General features: G+C 37.9%; 1 protein-coding gene across 4 annotated transcripts in view; it reads right to left on the bottom strand.

Annotated features, from left to right (window-relative positions):
* Nucleotides 1-1,869: 1,869 nt before the first annotated feature.
* Nucleotides 1,870-18,799, bottom strand: part of LOC124640237 (serine/threonine-protein kinase D3) — a 69,504-nt gene continuing 52,574 nt past the window's right edge. For 3 of the 4 annotated variants that reach the window (XM_047177914.1, XM_047177913.1, XM_047177916.1), the window contains 12 exons: nucleotides 16,837-17,077; nucleotides 16,134-16,255; nucleotides 15,700-15,773; nucleotides 14,374-14,503; nucleotides 13,818-13,956; nucleotides 13,229-13,390; nucleotides 12,727-12,908; nucleotides 12,173-12,403; nucleotides 11,660-11,843; nucleotides 5,792-5,974; nucleotides 5,204-5,407; nucleotides 1,870-2,402 (listed from right to left, as the gene is read on the bottom strand). In XM_047177914.1, coding sequence (XP_047033870.1) covers nucleotides 5,217-5,407; nucleotides 5,792-5,974; nucleotides 11,660-11,843; nucleotides 12,173-12,403; nucleotides 12,727-12,908; nucleotides 13,229-13,390; nucleotides 13,818-13,956; nucleotides 14,374-14,503; nucleotides 15,700-15,773; nucleotides 16,134-16,255; nucleotides 16,837-17,077 — 1,839 coding nt within the window. In that variant the 3' untranslated portion in view covers nucleotides 1,870-2,402; nucleotides 5,204-5,216. The remainder of the gene's footprint in view (nucleotides 2,403-5,203; nucleotides 5,408-5,791; nucleotides 5,975-11,659; nucleotides 11,844-12,172; nucleotides 12,404-12,726; nucleotides 12,909-13,228; nucleotides 13,391-13,817; nucleotides 13,957-14,373; nucleotides 14,504-15,699; nucleotides 15,774-16,133; nucleotides 16,256-16,836; nucleotides 17,078-18,799) is intronic. The other variant, XM_047177915.1, reaches the window with a different exon arrangement.

The raw sequence follows: 18,799 nt of genomic DNA, 5'->3' as shown, positions 1-18,799 counted from the left end.
TCGACAAGAACAGTACAACAATAGTGACATGCAGACACACACACGACGTATACACTTAGCAAAGGTCCCTTCTGTCCACTATCCCTAGATTATAACCTATCTCCGATGAATTACTTCCAATTCTACCACCCCGCGTACAATACCCAACATATATGTCATACAATTTTTACTTGTTACATATATGTATTGCCAATTATGTTAGTCTGTAGGACACTTAATTTTAAACTCCATTTATTTATTCTAAGTATAACATCAATGTTCGCTCCTATCATTTTTAAAATTGGTTTATCGATAAAATGTTGTTAGAGAGATGAAATGAGAGCTTTATATCGATAGGGAGTTGTGACAACACTGTTTAATTCCTCATTAATATAATTTTATCGACTTCCGTCAGCACTATAAAAAGCAAGGACTGATCATGATTTATTAAAGCTAAATGTATTTTGTATCGAGTGTACTTATTCGTAAAATTAAGTAACAAAATGGGGGAAGACTGTTTTTCCATTTAAATGCATTTATAAGTTTTGTTAAAATATTTCATTAAACCATCTCTCATAAAAATGGCCTGTGTATAAAATAGCTAGCTTTTAGGGAAATTTTTAAAATGTTGGCACTTTTACTTCTTTTGCAACCTAGGTTGATAAAATAGGGTTAGAAATTGATTTCCTATTTAGTTTTTCATTTCTATAAAATTTCACATTTCGGTTTCTGGTAACAAGTCATCTTCAAACAAATTATTTTAGATAAGTTCTAGAGTTACCAAACACATATTATTAGGCCGAGTTTTAGACCTTGTCCTTCATTTTAGGACTAACAAGGAATCCCACAGCCGCACTAATTTCGTTGCTACTATATTTTCTAAAACCCAATCCCGTGATCATTTGACTTTGATATTTAGGCCGTCGGGAACGCTGTTTTTCATACAAATTATATGGGAATTATATTTAAGACTGTTTGAATTGATCTACAATTATTTCATTTTTATCAACTGTTACTATGTTTGGAAGAAAAGATAGGTATAGGAGAATAATTAAAGTTCATTAGAAACTATCTTTCTATGCATTTGTTCTGTCTTGTTCATGTAATAGGTTAAAATCTAGCGTTCACGTAGTATCTCTACAAAATCAACAGTAGTTTAGTTCGTAACTTAGAAGATAGAGTTAAAATCCTTATAGACTAGGAGTTCGCTTAACATTAAGAAGTGAGTTAGAAACAGTTAGGCTGAACCCACAGGCATAGACTCCACCAAAGTGGAGCGGACCGGAGTTTTTCATCAACCAATAGAATTCCATTATCTCTTCGCTGCCGGAAATTCTATTGGTTGTTGAAAAACTTCTCAGGTCCTCTTTAGTGGATTCTGGGCCTAAGAAAAGTCAGCTCTAGTTACACCTAAAATTAATTATAGGTAGGTACTTTAATACAAGAAGAATGTCTACTCAATTGCTAAGAGTTTGATGATTGTTATACTATTCACGTAAATGTATATTAAAATAAAAGCTGTGTTTGTAAAATGTACTTTTGTTTGATTACTCATGTTACATTACCCAGGTAGGTAAACTTCTCTAGCATATCTATTTGTGACATAAAAATATTAGGCAAAAGCCCTCTCTCTTCGTAACACTTAAAAATAATTAACTTAAAATAATATTTGTTCACAACACGTCAACGCAAATTTTAATAATTTTAATTTAAACTACGTAATGTGTAAACAAAAATAAATAAAAAAATAGCTAAGTAAAAGTAAAAACAATAAAGTTTTGTTTAAAAATATTTCGCTATTTAGGAATGCAGTTACTAGACAACCATTGGGTACCTCGACATGGTAGGCTTTGTGACAGTAGTAGCTTGTCAAATATTAAACATTACAGATTTTGTTTTATTTGCTCGCTTTCTCTCTTTTCATTTAATTTAATGATTTAAAATATAAAATACATCTTAACTATGTTTATACAGTACGAGTATTTGAAATACGAACAGTGAGAAACGTAACACTTTAATAATCATGTTGATTATAAGTTTATCGTCAACACATTTCTACTCACTTTAGTCCTATTTCAAATATCCATCCCGTATTTACTCAATGTACTTACGAGTCGAAATATCTCCAGTGCAATTATTTAATTCGCTTATAATTATATACCACACGGCAGTGACTGGTATTCATGTCTGACACCGTGACAGACCGCGTCTGACGTACTTAGGCGAGTCGGAACTGAGCCGAGCGGCGGCGCAGTATATGATTTTGTTCTTGTAGAACGTAGTGCGTATGTAGACAGCTTGTTTGAGGTTGGCGATGACTCGTCGCACGTGGTGTAGTAGTGTGGGCGTGGCGGGGGGACCGCTGCTGCAGCTCGCCGGGGCAGCTGCTTCGACGGTGCTGCTGCCGGCCGGGCTGCTACCATCTGTTAGTAGACAACGTTAATGAGGGTTTAGTTTATAAGAGTCTTTTCCAGTATTCATAATGGTTTTGTATATGTAATGGAGTGCATTAGACAATATGAAACTTATGGACACTCTCAGAGACATTTAATGGTTACTTAAACCGTTTCTTAGTGTAGAATTAAAGTAATCATTAAATATCTCTGAGTGCGGTAGTCAGTTACATTGCAATATTAAAGTAATCATTAAATATCTCTCAGTGCGGGAGTCAGTTACGTTGCAATATTAAAGTAATCATTAAATATCTCTCAGTGCGGGAGTCAGTTACGTTGCAATATTAAAGTAATCATTAAATATCTCTCAGTGCGGGAGTCAGTTACGTTGCAATATTAAAGTAATCATTAAATATCTCTGAGTGCGGGAGTCAGTTACGTTGCAATATTAAAGTAATCATTAAATATCTCTGAGTGCGGGAGTCAGTTACGTTGCAATATTAAAGTAATCATTAAATATCTCTCAGTGCGGGAGTCAGTTACGTTGCAATATTAAAGTAATCATTAAATATCTCTGAGTGCGGGAGTCAGTTACGTTGCAATATTAAAGTAATCATTAAATATCTCTCAGTGCGGGAGTCAGTTACGTTGCAATATTAAAGTAATCATTAAATATCTCTCAGTGCGGGAGTCAGTTACGTTGCAATATTAAAGTAATCATTAAATATCTCTGAGTGCGGGAGTCAGTTACGTTGCAATATTAAGTTGGAAATATGTATTTATTTATGACTAGCTTTCCGCCCGCGGCTTCGCCCGCGTGGAATTCGGTTATATTGCGGTATAAATCACAACTATAAGAAAACTCATTCCCACGGAAAAATCTAAGAAGCGCGATGTAACGCTGGATACGATGAGCTACAGGTTAAAGCGCGAGATATCATTGCACTTCTTACGTATCTTAAAAAAAACAACGTCACCACGTTTTAAAAAGCTATCATTCCACTTCTTACGTATTTAAAAACACATCGTTACCACGTTTTAAAAACACCCAGCGCCATCTATCGCATACCTCAAGAACTAAATAACTTAACTAATACTTATACCAATTAGTAATTCGTTGAATTATAGTTATTTCAGGATAAGTAGATGTAAAAAAAACAGTTAAGACGATAAAACAAATTGTACGTCATCCCTCGGGAATTCCTCATTTTCGGGGATTCATTATCGTATCATTTAGCTTCTAAATTTACATGTTTATATTCGTTTGCAATATATTACCTTGTTTTAAACGACACACAGCGCCATCTACAATCCATCCATCAAGCAAACAATATTTTTGTTTTCCCTCGGGAATATCTATTTTTTTCGGGATAAAAAGTACCCTATTATTTAATCCGGACTTCTAACTTTACGTCTGCAAAATTTCAAAGCAATCGGTTCAGTAGTTACGGCGTGAAAGCGGAACAAACAAACAAACAAACAAACAAACTCACTTTCCGATTTATAATATTAGTAAGGATAAATGTGTTATCATAGATTTAGTATTCTATTACTTGTTTAATAGATTGGAAATATGTGACATTATTATGAGTTGTGTGTGTTCATAATTACTTGATTGCCCATCACTGTAGTATTCTGAATCTACGGTATTATGTGTTTGCATTATTGGGTATGACTGTACCACGCGTAAATGACTTTAAAGAGAAATCAGCACAACTGAAGAGAATTTCTTAGGACACACGTTCGCCAGAGGGGTTCCTTCTATCTGGCAGAATTTTATTTGGCCGAATTTTATTTGGCATGCATTAACACACTTGGCATAATTTTTTTTCAACGAATGTTTTTAAGGCATAAAAAATATTTAGCATAATTATTGTTTCACCGAATATTTATATGCCCGAATTTACAGTTGCATACTTTTAAGATGGCAGAATTTTATTTCGCATAATTGCTTTTGGCATAGTTAGAGTTTCGCATTATTTCGTTTCGCATAATGTATATTTTGAGAAACTATTATTTGGTATAATCTCATTTGGCGTACTATGAAGATGGAAGAATTTAATTTAGATTCAATTTATTTAGCAAATTGTCATTTATAACCTTCAATTAAAAACATTGTATTAAAAATTGAAGCTAGTAACGAAAACGAATCGCTGCAAAACCGACACCACGTAGTCTTGTCTGTCCTACCCCTAGAGTGCAATTCAAAACCGCGTAGGCGCGGAGGGGCGAGGCGGCCTGCGAGCTGAGGCGCAGGTAGTTTTAACGCTTGCCGACGCGGCTGAGGCTGGCCGGCTCGCCGGCCAGTAAGCCGAAGCTGCGGTGGTGAGCGTGAAAACCATCTGCGACGATAAGCTCGCATGGTACCGCCGGAGCCCCGCAGCGCCGGAGCCGTGACAGAAGCCATGCTTGCTCCATGTTGCATGCTTACTTCCATACTGCATGCCTGCTTGCATTCTGCATGCTTGAAATTCTGACTGACAACTTTCTGCTAAATGATGTTTCTACTATTTAAGTATTATGAATATGAAATTTATGCCTAAAGATGATTCTGCTTGCCAAAATTATGCGTTTTTAAATTATGCGAAATGAGTGTATGCCACACGATTTTCTGCGAAATGAAGGTTATGCCAACTGTTGGTATGCAAAATAAGATTATGCCATAAAAAGTTCTGTCATAAAGGGGGGACCCTCGCCAGAGTTACTGATTAGTTCAGGGTGAATGAAAGATAACTCATCTTTCATTCACCTTTAACTTGATGTTTGATTTTAAAAATAAATAGTTTTTTTAAGCCGGACGTTTATATCGTAAAGGTCTCGTCACTACGTACACGCGGTGTGATGTCAGCGCTCGGCGGGCTGCCAGCGAGCGTCGTCGCTGGGGTGCGTGAGGTAGCGCGCGCCGACCCGCGCCTCCAGCGCGCGCAGGTCGCGCCACGCCGTGCGCGTCTGCAGCCACGCGTGCGACACCGACTTGTCCACGGACAGCCGCTTGCGCTGCTTCACTTGTAGCAAGTTGTTGATTAGGTCGATCGCTGTATGCAAAAAAAAAATGAAATTATATTATTTTTTAAATGAAAAAGTTACTACGGCCCTGGTACTTAAAAGGCCTACGAAGGAACATGATGGGCTTTAGTTAGTAACAGTCTGACACTCCTTTACCGCTACTAACCCACAGCAGGAGGAGTCACTTGATGATTTCCCATAAAAATGTGGTATCAACCATCTTAATTTTTCTTTATAATCATAAGTTTTACTTAAATTATATCACTAACCCTTAACACACAATTATTTAAAAATCAAAGGACAACTAAATTCTTTTCAAAAATCAAAGCTAACATCTCAAAAACCTAACCAGATTATCATTCACATTTCATGGTGATAAAAAATCTCTAATAAATCAGAATATGAGTCGTTACCCTCAGCAGAGATCTCCCGCCATGGCGTGGGCGGGTACATGAAGGCGGCGTTCTGTATCTGCTCGTTGATGTCCTCGTCCTCGTTGAAGGGGAAGGTGCCGGACAGCGACACGTAGATGATGACGCCCACCGACCACATGTCCAGCGAACGGTTGTAGCCCTTGTTGCGCAGCACTTCCGGGGCTGAATAACAAGGTTAGGTTTTATTTACTAAGAACTTTTGTTATTTTAATCATGTACGGGTTGTGTGACCACGATACATAAGATGTCAATCTCGCGATGAGATGATGTCAGCTAATCAGAGGTGGTTGTTGTCAAGAGGAAACGACCTTTTTTAGCGAGTGTCTTTAATTCACTGATCATACAAAATTAACATAAAATAAAGTAATATAAAATGTAGGTCGCGCATGAACAATGCTATGCGATGTCATCAAGATTAAATTATGTATATAAAATAAATGTACGTTCGTCCGTACATACTGCCAACACAAAAGAGAACCAACTTAATTTAAAAGTACAACTATGTCTAACACTACATAAGAATTAAGTATAAAAACAACAACACATGTATTTATGTAAGTAAAGTGCATTGATGAATATTGGTGCTATTGTTACTATTATTAGTTATCATTAACTACACTGAAGCTAACTGTTCTGTTCATAGTTGGCGATGTAGCCTTATTCACACTTGTCACACTATATGCTTTGCGCATCACTGGTGAGAACGTCTCACTATTGTTTGAGTTGTTCTTTTGCCCCGGAGATGAGATCGGCTGATCTCTGGTCACCCTGATATTCACATCACTCTCCTGTCTTGTCATCGATGCTGCTACTCCGACCCCAGGCTCAGGAACTGATATGGTGTCACCTGAAGGTTTCCGTGTCTGTGTATTGATTCGCCATTGGTTCACTTTGTACCCCATGACAATAAGAACGATCAGAAGTACAGTACCCAAGATGCCGTAAATTATATAGTAATGCGGAGTATCATCTAGTGGGCTTTCTTCCAATTTTTGTTTCTTCAAATTGGAAATCTGTCGCTTTATTTCATGGAATTCTGCCGTGTGGTTGGTAATCTGAATGATGTCTTGTGGAGTTACAGATGTATTCAAAATGTTGTTTAATTGAGATATGTTCGGAAGTCTTTCCACAGTGGGTTGAATGAACATCTGATTCATATAGTTATGATGACTATGTATTGTAAACATATCACCTTTCAAAACACAACCTTGCCCGATGGTAATGACCCCACTACCAATTAATTGTTTAGTCACTAGGCCGTCTGGGCATAAAATGCGGACTGAGCATTCCTCGCAACACGAGAATAGCCACGAGTCTCGGGTGTGTAATTTGATCCAGTTGTATGTGCATTCCTTGATTTCAGTATGACAGTACTTATTGTCACTATTTTGTGTATATTTGATTTTACAAATGGATTCTCCCATTTTTAATGTGTAAATGGGATGATTTAATGAACAGATAAATTCATTTTCAGCACGCATGGCGCACGATTGTACGTCTTGTTCTGTCATGGGTATAACTGTATCCTTATTAACATTGACTGCGATGTATTTTGATTCAGTTTGAGTATACACAGTACTGGTTCCTTTTTGCAGTGGAATAGTGATGATTCTGTCAAGTTCAAATTTATCATGGTTCAAGAGAGGAATTCTGATTTCCATTAGCAAAAGTTTGCTTGTCACCCTCGCTTTGATTTGCATTAGTCCATATAACTCTTTGCTGTTCGTCCCTGGTATTTTGAGTTCGCCGTGTATTTGACTGGCGATTATGGTGAGTTGTTGCTGAATCTGATCCGGAGACAGTAAATGTGAATTTATTCTGCCATGGTAAATGTCAGTTACGGTATCTATTAAGTCATCCTGTAAACGTTGTATGTGGGAAATTATAATATTAGCCGACATGAGTGCTGTCAACAAGGAAACTTTTTGTACCGTGGTTTGAATCTCGTTTCGAAACTGGTGCATGTCAGATGTGATACGTTGCATATGTTCAGTGATAGCGATAAAGTTTTTATTCATTACAGCTTCATTTCTTTTTATGATGTTGTTTTCTGCTTCCATTATTGACGTCTGATTTTTGAATAACGAAAATAAATGATCTTCTCTAATTTGTATAAGTTTGATGTCTTTTTCATACCTTTTGGCAAATCTTTCATCCAAGACTCCAAATAAACTATTTGCAACATACCCAACTCCATTAATCAGACCTCTTTTCTTCCTCGACGTTTGTATGTTCGTCAATAAATTGTTACGATGTGTTATTTCTTCCAACTGATGGTACAACTGTGCTGCAATAGATGTGAGCATAGGTTCCTCTCTACACGATTTGTTTATTTGCCGAAGGAAAGACTCTATGTCGACAATGCTCTGCCAATAGGAGGTCATATTATAGAAAACCACCATTTTCCATTGGTCTTGTACAATATTTATGTCAGCAATTTTGTCAAAATACAGAGAGTTCGAATTGTGCAATGACGTCACGTGTACTGTTTGTTGGAGAGAGGGAGTTACGAATGTGAGCAGTAATAGAAGAGTGGTTGCGAGAAAGTTCCGCTTGATTCTTCTCGCAGCTCTTGGTTTTATTTTGTCAGATTCTTGAGTGTTGTCAGATTCTTGAGTGTTGTCAGATTTACATATCGTCTCGTCTTCCTGTACGGGAAGAGGTGATAATTTAATAATTGGCCTTTTCACTGTGCCTGATTTTGTTTTTACAGTCACCACTCGCACATAACCATCTTTTCCGGGATGCAATTCCATTATTCGCCCGAGAACCCATTTTGAAGGTGGCAAGTTGTCTTCTTTTATGAGCACTATATCATTGATGCAAGGGGCCTTCTTAGGAATATTCCATTTGTATCTTGATTGCAATTGTTGTAAATAGTCTGAAGACCATTTTTTCCAGAATTGTTGATGCATATGTTCTGTTAATTGCCATCTTGTTTTTATTCCGCATGCATCATAAACTGTCAGGGGTGAAGACAAAATGTTTCCACCAGTTAAAAAATGTCCTGGTGTAAGATATTCATCTTCTGGATTTTCTGTCATAGCGTAGAGAGGTCTCGAATTTAAACAAGCTTCGATCTGAGTCAAAAGTGTCGAAAATTCCTCATACGTCAATTTTTGTTCTCCTAGAACTCTTTTAAGGTGATGCTTCATACTTTTTACGGCAGCTTCCCACAACCCACCTGCACTAGGCCACGCAGGTGAGTTGAAGTGCCAAGTTATGTTCATGTCAGCTATGTCATTTAAAAAGTGTTCATTGATCATCTGTAAGGCTTCTTGATATTCTTTCTTGATGACACGGGAAGCTCCAACAAAATTCGTCCCATTGTCACTATAAACATGTTTAGGAACGCCTCTTCTAGAACACATCCTCTTAAAGGCGGCGAGGAATGTTGGAGTGCTCAAGTCAGATACGAGCTCCAAATGTACAGCTTTGGTTGCAAAACACACAAACACTGCGATGTATCCTTTTGTCATTTTTATCCCTCTGCCTTTATTCGCTTTCACATCCACGTGTCCAGTGAAGTCAACACCCGTGTGAGTAAACGGACGTGAAGGTGTCACTCGAGGTTCTGGTAGATTCGCCATCAATTGATTTTTTTGTACGTTACTAAATCTACAACACGTTATACAACGACGAATATGTTTTTTGACTGTTACATATCCGCTTATAACCCAAAACTTCTGTCGTAAATACATCAAGGTAAGTCTAGGACCTCCATGAAGTGTCGTTTTATGTGCCTGGTTAATAAGTAATTCTGTCAGTCTTGATGTTTTCGGAAGTATGATGGGATGTTTGGTGTCGTTTGTCAAGTTTGAATATTCCAGTCTCCCACCAACTCTCAAAATACCTTTCTTATCCAAAAACGGACTCAGTTTAAGTAGACTACTACTGCTTTTTACCGATCCTGTTCGTTGTATTTGTGCAATGTCATCATGGTACTCTTTAACTTGTGTCATCCGAATAAGTATGTTATATGCATTTTCTATTTCAGACGATGTCAGGTAATTATTGTCGTTAATTGTTGGTGACTCATACCTTGCCTTTTTAGTTATACGATACCGAGTATTTGTTATGAAACGCGATACCCAAGACAAGACACGTGCCGCATGAGTAATAGAACTGTATTTTTCTAATATGTTTTCAATAACTTCATATTTTAATTGTGTAGTCATTACTTGGGGATTTCTTTTAATTTCAATCTCCGGGTCTTCTATATTTAGAGTATTTTCTTTAACGTCATCCTTTAGCCACGTAGGTCCCTTCCACCACAATGAGTGCTCTCTCAGCTGGGAAGGGGTAAGGCCTCTAGTTGCACAGTCTGCTGCATTGTCAGATGATTTTGTATGTCTCCATTGTACTGCGGGAATAACGGCTGTAATTTGTTGTGTACGATTTGCCACGAACACATTCCAACGTGACGGATTCCCATGCAACCATCCAATCACCACCATGGAATCTGTCCAAGCATAAGTCTGTGCATGAATTTTATTGATTGCAAAAGTTTGTAAGACCTTTGCAACAAGGTTTGTCAATAGTAGGGCTCCACAAAGTTCTAGCCGTGGTAATGTCAGTTTCTTCTTGGCAGGCGCTAATTTTGTTTTAGCTGCTATAAGTTGTATTGTTGTCTGTTGAAACTCATGTCGGGTTTTGGCATAAATAACACATGCGTATGCCTTTTCTGAAGCATCACAAAATCCATGTATTTCGATGTCAGTTTCTGTTGTACCAATCCATCTCGGTATCTCAAGGTAGTTGATATTGTCCAAGTCATCCCTCAGTAACTTCCACTCTTCCTGGATTTCTTGAGGAACTGTATCATTCCAGCCTATTTCGGTGGACCACACGCGTTGAAATATGAGCTTTGCTTTCAATGTGACAGGCGATAACCAACCAAGTGGGTCAAAAATCTTCGATATATCAGATAACATAGTACGTTTAGTGTATGTCTCGGTTGCGCGATCTATTTTGTTTTGATATGTAAATGTGTCGGTAACCGGATTCCATCTAAGTCCAAGTGTTTTAGTAGAGTCAGCGTTCTTGAAGTCCAATACCGATGGATTTAATTGGTGTTCTGTCAAATGCATTAGTAACTCCGGCGTGTTACTCGACCATTTTCTTAAGTTAAATCCTGCTCCTTTCAACATGTCAATTACTTCCGCTTGTATATTTTTAGCCTGCTCTATGGTATGAGCGCCACTAACTAGGTCATCAACAAATAGGTCATTTTCCAAAATTTTGCCTGCAAGGGGATATTTCTGTGCGTCATCACTTGCTAACTATGGCGCTGCTTTTGTACCATAGGTTACTGTACACAGTTGATATTCTTCCAGCGGTTTCATTAGTTGGTCCCGCCAGACAATTTTTTGCAGATGCTGCTGGTCTTCTTGAAGCATCACCATACGATACATTTTTTCGCAGTCTGCCGTGAATGCAATTTTATATATTCGCCATCTCAGAAGAAGAGACAGGATATCTTGTTGGAGCTTCGGACCACATTCCATCAGATCATTCAGACTGAACCCTGATGTATGTATATAATGTATATATGTATGTATATCTATAAGTCAATGTTGCCTCATTGTGAAAGATTAAATAAAAAATAAAAAATGTATGTTATATAAAAATATTGTTGACAATGATTCACACGTTGCGCAAAATGTGCGCAACTTTTGCGCAAATTGTTACTCTGAACAAAGGTCAATTAATATTTAATCAAATAGACATTTGTAAAACATCGCATTATTCGTATTATTAGCACAGTTGCCAAGAGTGAATAAATTAAATTTACATGATTTTTAGAGTAATTCTAAGCACAGATATCTTAAATAACAGACAACTCACCAAGATAAGCAGGTGTGCCAACAACGGACCGCCTGAACGACTTCTCCCCGATGATCCTGGCGAAGCCGAAGTCGCAGAGCTTGACCTGCGGGAACTCCTCGTCGGTGGACAGCAGCACGTTCTCCGGCTTCAGGTCGCAGTGCACTATGTTCTTCTCGTGCAGGTGCTTTAGGGCTACCAGGATCTGAAAAAAATATAAAATTCAGCATTGAGGCACAACCGTATAACCTTTTCTGCGGGCACATATACTACTGCGGTACTTTTAAATACTTTTGCGTATGAACGCGAAACTGTGATTTAATAATCACGTTACGTTTACGTTTTCACGATAAGACGACTGAATCGTTTGAGATCAAATTTGGCACAGCAATATATTCTATCAGGACGCGAATTATACTGTATCTGTAATTTTATTTCCCCAAGTCACCAAAATAAATTGTACAAAAAAAATGTATCCCTGTTACCAAATCATCAACATAAAAAAACATTTAAATTCATTTTTATGTTAAATACCTGTGCCACCAAGAACTTGGTAATCCTTTCCGTCAATCTCCCATTCTCGTGTGACAGAATCATCTCCAGCATATCTCCCTTCAGCTTCTCCATGACCACGAAGATCCTCTCGGGCGTCTCGAACATCCTCTCCAGGTTGACCACTCCTGGGTGCGACAGGTTCTGCAGGATGGCTACCTCGTTCTTCAGCTGGGCTTCTTGTTTGGTTGGGAAACGGAGTTTGTCTATCACCTGCAAGATAAGATTTTGATAGTGTAAATAAAGTGCAAAGTTATGTAGAAAGAAGCGCTGAAGTATCAGATAGTCCAAGAATTGAAAATATTTATGTTCATCCAAATGTTCATGAAGAGGCTTAGTGAATCATCTGATGTATTGTTGAATTTTGTATTTCCATTCATTATGGAATCGCTGGACTTTCATGGTAGTGTTTGGTTCATTGGCCACAGTATTCGTTTCGAAGAGGACATCATGTTGGACTGTTTTTGAAGACGGCCAATTTATTATTCAGGAACTAGTAGTTACAAGTGACATACTTCTTTGAGAGGTATATTTACCTTGATAGCGACGGGTCTCTTGGAGCGTCTGTGCAACCCGCCGTACACGATGCCGAACTGGCCGGAGCCCAGCACCTCGTCGGGGTAGATCTGGTAGAGCTGCGCCATGTCCGTGACCCGCGCCTCGCCCTCGCCGCCCGCGCCCGAGCCCTCCGCCTCCGCCGCCATGCCCCGCGACTCCGCTACACATTCAAATAAGGCGTTAGCGTTTTCAGATCTTGCCTTACTATATGCATATACTTTACCCAACTATACCCAGCAGTGGGACAATAAATAGGCTGTAACTATAGATATACTATATAATGTTTAGATATATTTGGTTATAAAAAATGAAAGTTAAGTATATTCTGATAGATCTCTGGAAACCATAACCATTATTATTTTCAATGAAAGTCAGTAGTTGGAATGAGAATATTGATTTTTTATTTTCACAAAAATGGTGGAATCCTGAATTCGTCGTCACCTTTTTTTCTGAAATTTTAAAGTAGAAAGTAGAACGTACCAGTATGATGTGTGACCGGCATGAGCGCATGCCTGAGGGCGGTCTCCCAGGACCTGGCAGCATGAGCACCCAGCCCGGAGTCACGCGGCGCAGCACAGGCCTCCTCTACTCCCACCAGGTAGTCCACATTCGCCGTGCGGACTTCGAAGCAGTGCATCACGTCTGCAAAGTGTAAATAAAAAAATAATAAATCATGTGAGAAATTATTGAAAATCAATAAAAGTCAAATTGACAAATTACCAAAATACAATACCCAAACTTATTATAATACTTTTTTTACACCACGTTCTGGTGGTGCTAACTAAGTGAGTGATCTGGATGCGAACGCGAAACGACGTAAGACGCAGTGCTTTTGGTAGGGAGAAATGGCAGAATGAACTTCCCTTTAGCACCATAATATTCTAAGTAAAAGTGAACCCATCTCACAATGTCCGAATAATGAATCAATTCCAAAGTAAACTGCTTAAATAACCCTGTTAATAAAAAAATCATAGCCTTGTCTGCTTTCCTTTACATTCATATCTAAACAGCACTTAGTTAATTTTTACAGAACATAAATTCCCACGAACAAACATCTACATCTACATACCTATCCCAGCATGCGGCTGCCTCGCAGTGTCGATGGCCAGGATCTCGTTGAGCGGGATCTCCTTGTAGTACTTGCTGCCCTGCTCCGACGTGAACAGCGTGATCGACTTGCTGTCCAGCCGCCAGTAGTGACGACGTAACTGAAATATATGGGTAAATGTCATGCACCACTTCTATGTACTTTAAGATCGCAGTTAATCAGCCTATATGTATAATGTCTCAATCTAGGGTACCCATTTTAATATTGTAAGCACCAAGTATGGCAGTTTTAATATTGAGTAAATAAAATGGTACATATTTTTTCAAATTAAGTGAAAGGCGCTAATGGTACATATTTTTTCAAATTAAGTAAAAGTAGCTAAAGTAATTAGCTATTTTCAGAATTCTAAAAAGTGTATCTTGCGAAATATAATCCTTTATGAAATTGTGCGCATCGGGACATATCCCAAAATATTGTAGAGTAATGATGTGCTTTCAGTAAATGTTTATCGACTATTTACCCCCTATAACAATGACATTGTTATTTAATTTTTTGTCTGTTAGTGTGTTATACTCACAGTTTTATCCTTATTAGTGAAGTGCACGAGCCAGCCCTCCTTGAGCCACTGTCCGTCTCTCTTCTTGGTGTGCTTGACGGACTGCACGATGCGCATGAGTGGAATGTTCGCGCTGGGGGACGATGATGAGCTGCAACGTGCACACGAGTCAGATCCAAAGGTACGGGGGATGGGGGTATAGGAGAGGGGGCGTGTGGTGGTGGGTGACTAGGTCTTTGTTATATTTTTGAAATTATTTTTACATATGTCGTTATGGTTTTAGGTATATAAAATTATTGGCAGGTTTCTGAGGACCTTTTTTGGTCATTATTCATGTTCGTAATTACATAAACTTCAAAATGTATCTTTACGACATTGACAGTTTAAACGGTAAGAAGCAATTATGAGTAGAGAGTTCATGCTGCACAATTTTCATAAGTAAATATGTAATTTTGTGAGTATTCTTTATATGGATTGCTAAAAAAATGCTATGATGCAACTTTGCCGTAATCTGTCCTAACTGGAATGGTTTGGCTGCGACCTCCCAGCGAGAGAGGTTAGCGAATCACGCGCTTTTTTGCAGCGAGACAAAATTATTTCCAAAAAAGATAAGAATTATAACGGAACCATTGAGTTTTTTCATGATTATTAAATTGTGTGTATTTTATCAGTTGTGATAATGAATTTGGTATTTTTTTGTCACTCAAGGCAATTTGAGTTATCAGGATCAAGAACTTTATGAAGTTATATAAAAAATATATAAATAGATGTGAAGGAAATTATTATTTCTGAAGTTTCAAGTCAAGTTAACTTAGCTATAACTACAGTGAAAACCAACACCAACGTAATAAACAGACCATATTTACATTACAACATATATAAACCCGCCCACATAATGATAATGATATAAATATATTCCATGTAATGCCTTCTCTTCGTTTTGCCCTCAGTTTTCTTCATTATACCTAGCTCTCGGCGTTTGTAATAATAATTTCGACCTTCTGAACGGGACATACCCCAGTGTAGAGCCGTTTGAGCAGACACAGAAGCATTTATCTTTCGATGAAACATAAATCTGACCCGAACGGAGGAAAGAAATCAGGCTTGACGTACTCTTCGAGACACTGGATTTTATATCACCTGTCTTGCCTTTTACCTACTATGTTGGAGTAAGCTTTCAGTACAACTGAATGCAACTGAGTAAAGTGTTTTGTAACAATACAGAATGTAAATATTATATGAATACAGATCACAAAGCGACTTGTACAGACAGAAACATGACAAAGACAAGGACAGAACAAAGATCCCTGGTACCACCACCACACAGTGAGCAGCATATAGCCTGACCTGCTGGGGCGGCTGGCGGAGCGCTCGGCCGCCGTGTCGCGCTGCGGGGGCTCCTCGCGGCGGCGCAGCTCCACCTGGCGTGTGAACAAGGGGTTTAGGTAACTATAACATTAATTAAAATGGTTCATAATTAAAAAGCCCACAAATGCCTGTAGAGTAGATAAAAGCAGTTCTTATAAAGTCTAAGTTTACGAGACCATTGACAATGTTCATGTCATCCTCATTGTGAATTAATCTTTAGTTAAAAAAGTAAATATACAAAATAATCAGTCAATTTTTTCCAGCAGTTACCGAAGCTCCGTGACGCAGCCCAGTTATTTTGGCGTTTTGATTCGGTATAATTGAGAACACTTAGGCAAGGCAGATGCTGAATTTATCAGCAGCTTGGTCTTCTGCCATAAGGACTCAGGTCCGTAAGGCACATTATTGGTTACCTCTCCATCATCCCCGGCGGCGCTCTCGGCGGCCTCGTTGCCGCCGTCGTCGGACTCGTCGTCCGGCAGCCGCGCCGTCTCCGACAGCTCGCTGCCCGTGCTGCAGCTGTCCTGGTACTCGCCTGTGTCATTAAGTCATCATATTATTTATTTTACCAATCTTGTAGGTAATGTCCCTTCTTTTTTACATTATATTGACATTATGGATGTTTAATGATTGAATGAAATTAAATGAAAATTAATAAAATATGTAGGTAACTAATATTTGCACGCCGAAATTACAGGCAGAATAAGAGAACCATTGTCAACAATTTACCAACCTTCTGTACCTTATTTGAGCAAATAAATGATTTTGATTTTTTTTTTTTTTTTTTTTTGTAAGTTTTTGTTTGTGTGTGATGGTGCTCATTCTATAACTTTATTGTGCGAGATAAAAAGTTTCTAGAGACGTCAGTCGTGGCTTAGTTGAGGACAGCCAACCGAACTGTCAATCAGAAGCATTGAACTGCGGTAATGATTTAAATAATCCTGTTGACCACAGGTTCAATATTGTGACAGAGTGTACCTACTATGTATTTTATCGTTTCGTTGGTAGGTATTCTATTTTTTATGTATCGATTCCACATGTCTTGATATTCTTACATAAATAAGCAATTGGACTGTTATATCACCTATTTATAATCAAAAGCTGTGTTATACTAACTGTGCGGATCCCGTATCTCAGCGCCACAATCTTTAGGCACGAAGGGCAGACACTTGCGGTGCGCGTTGTAGTGGCAGTCGCGGCACTGCAGGCCCTGCTTGAACAGGCCGCGCAGCAGGCGCTTGCAGTGGCGGCACACGGTGGGCCGCGTGTACGAGTGCACCTCGAACGTGTGCGGGATGGCCAGCGCCCAGCCCAGCGAGCCGGCCCGCGATGCTGAGCGGGACTGCTTGCCGCTTACCTGCTCAGGGGTATATGTCAGATACTAGCTGTTTGCCGTGTCCCGTGGAAAGAATATAACCTATGTCGACCTATAACATAGCTTCCCATAGGTTCAGTAATTTCAGAGCCTTTATGATACGAACAAACAAGTCTTTCCTCTTTATTTATTAGAATAAATAATATAAAAGGCCCATACGCTAGCGAAGCTCTGACACGACGAAAGGCAAAAATATAAATTGACCAAAAGACCAAAAAGTACCTCACTGGTCTGATTGAAATATCACTTTTGATTTTCTTTAGGCTACAGATTTACTAGTCCTTGATACATAAACCTGTTTCGCATTTGTATCAAAGGGCAAGGGAATGCTGGTGACACTGCGTATCAGTTCACAAAGGTTGTTTTCAGTTCCATACGTTATGAATAAATACTTTAGCACAACTTAATTTGTATATGAAGTGTATTCTCAAATTCTATTTAACTGAAAACTAAAACGGCAAATATTGATAGCCAGCAGATGATTTGCTTTGCCCAATTCTGGCCTAGTCTCACCAAGTTTCGAATTGGATGATGGGTAACATGGGAATTTCAAAATAAAACGAATTAAATCAAAATAAGTCATTTATTTTTTAAACAAAAATATATTTCCTCATAGCTACCCACCACCCGATTCGTGTTAGTTACAAAATAACGTAAACAATATTTGTTTAAAAATTAAAACATAATACTTTTAGTATTATAGAGAAAAAAAACTTTCAAAAATACAACATCTGTGTAAAACAATAATCTATGAAAATAGATAAGTATTTAATTTCTTTCAAAGTTGATTTGTGTTATAGTTCGGCCATTCAGAGAATGCGTTCCTGACACGTCGCGATTGAACTGACGACGTAACTTTGCAATGGCGTTGCAGTTACGATAAAAATATTTTTGCTGGTTGTTTACCGTTTTAACAATTGAGGAGCATTAAAACAACATTATTATATCAATAATCAATGAATGTTATTACGTCGTCAGTTCAATCGCGACGTGTCAGGAACGCATTCTCTGAATGGCCGAACTATAACAATACTACATAATTGGTAAATAATTGTGTGGAAAATTACTAGTTATGTTTTAGCCTAAACATTGAGAAAAATATCAACTTTTTCTTGCTTTTGTTCCATAAAATGTAAAAGTATCTATGTAAAAGACTCCTAAAAATTGTAAAGAGATTTTGTAAAATTGTAGTAAAAAAATATTTTGTTCAAAAATTACAACCATTATTATTTCAGGAATGTCAGTTTATCTTACATCAAAAATATAACTATAAAAATAAGCAGTTTTAAAGTACACTAAGTTAGAGCAAATATAACTATATAATGAAATAAACTAATGTTAATCTCGTGTATAACTATAACAATTGTAATTGCGTGTGTGACTATAATGATAGCATGTAAATGCAAAATATACTCGTTAAACACATAAATAATACTTTTGACACATCTGCTAATTACTGTTAATGTTCCTACATAGTGATTATAAAATGCTATTAGTATTGAATACTTATTGCTGCAATTAAATTGTCAGTTATTATTGATCAGATATTACGATACAAGTAATACGAAGATTAAGTACTTAAGCACGACTATAGGGATATGAGATTCTTTATAATATCATCGTTTGTTACTTAGAGATTCAACCTCTATTTATATCCCTTAAGCTCATTATTGTGTATATAAAAATAAAGATTTCAATTAATAC

The sequence above is a fragment of the Helicoverpa zea genome, chromosome 20 (genome assembly GCF_022581195.2).
Source record: "Helicoverpa zea isolate HzStark_Cry1AcR chromosome 20, ilHelZeax1.1, whole genome shotgun sequence".
Classification (NCBI taxonomy): domain Eukaryota; kingdom Metazoa; phylum Arthropoda; class Insecta; order Lepidoptera; family Noctuidae; genus Helicoverpa; species Helicoverpa zea.
Note: the sequence above shows the minus strand (reverse complement) of the source record. Positions and strands in the feature narration are given on the sequence as shown.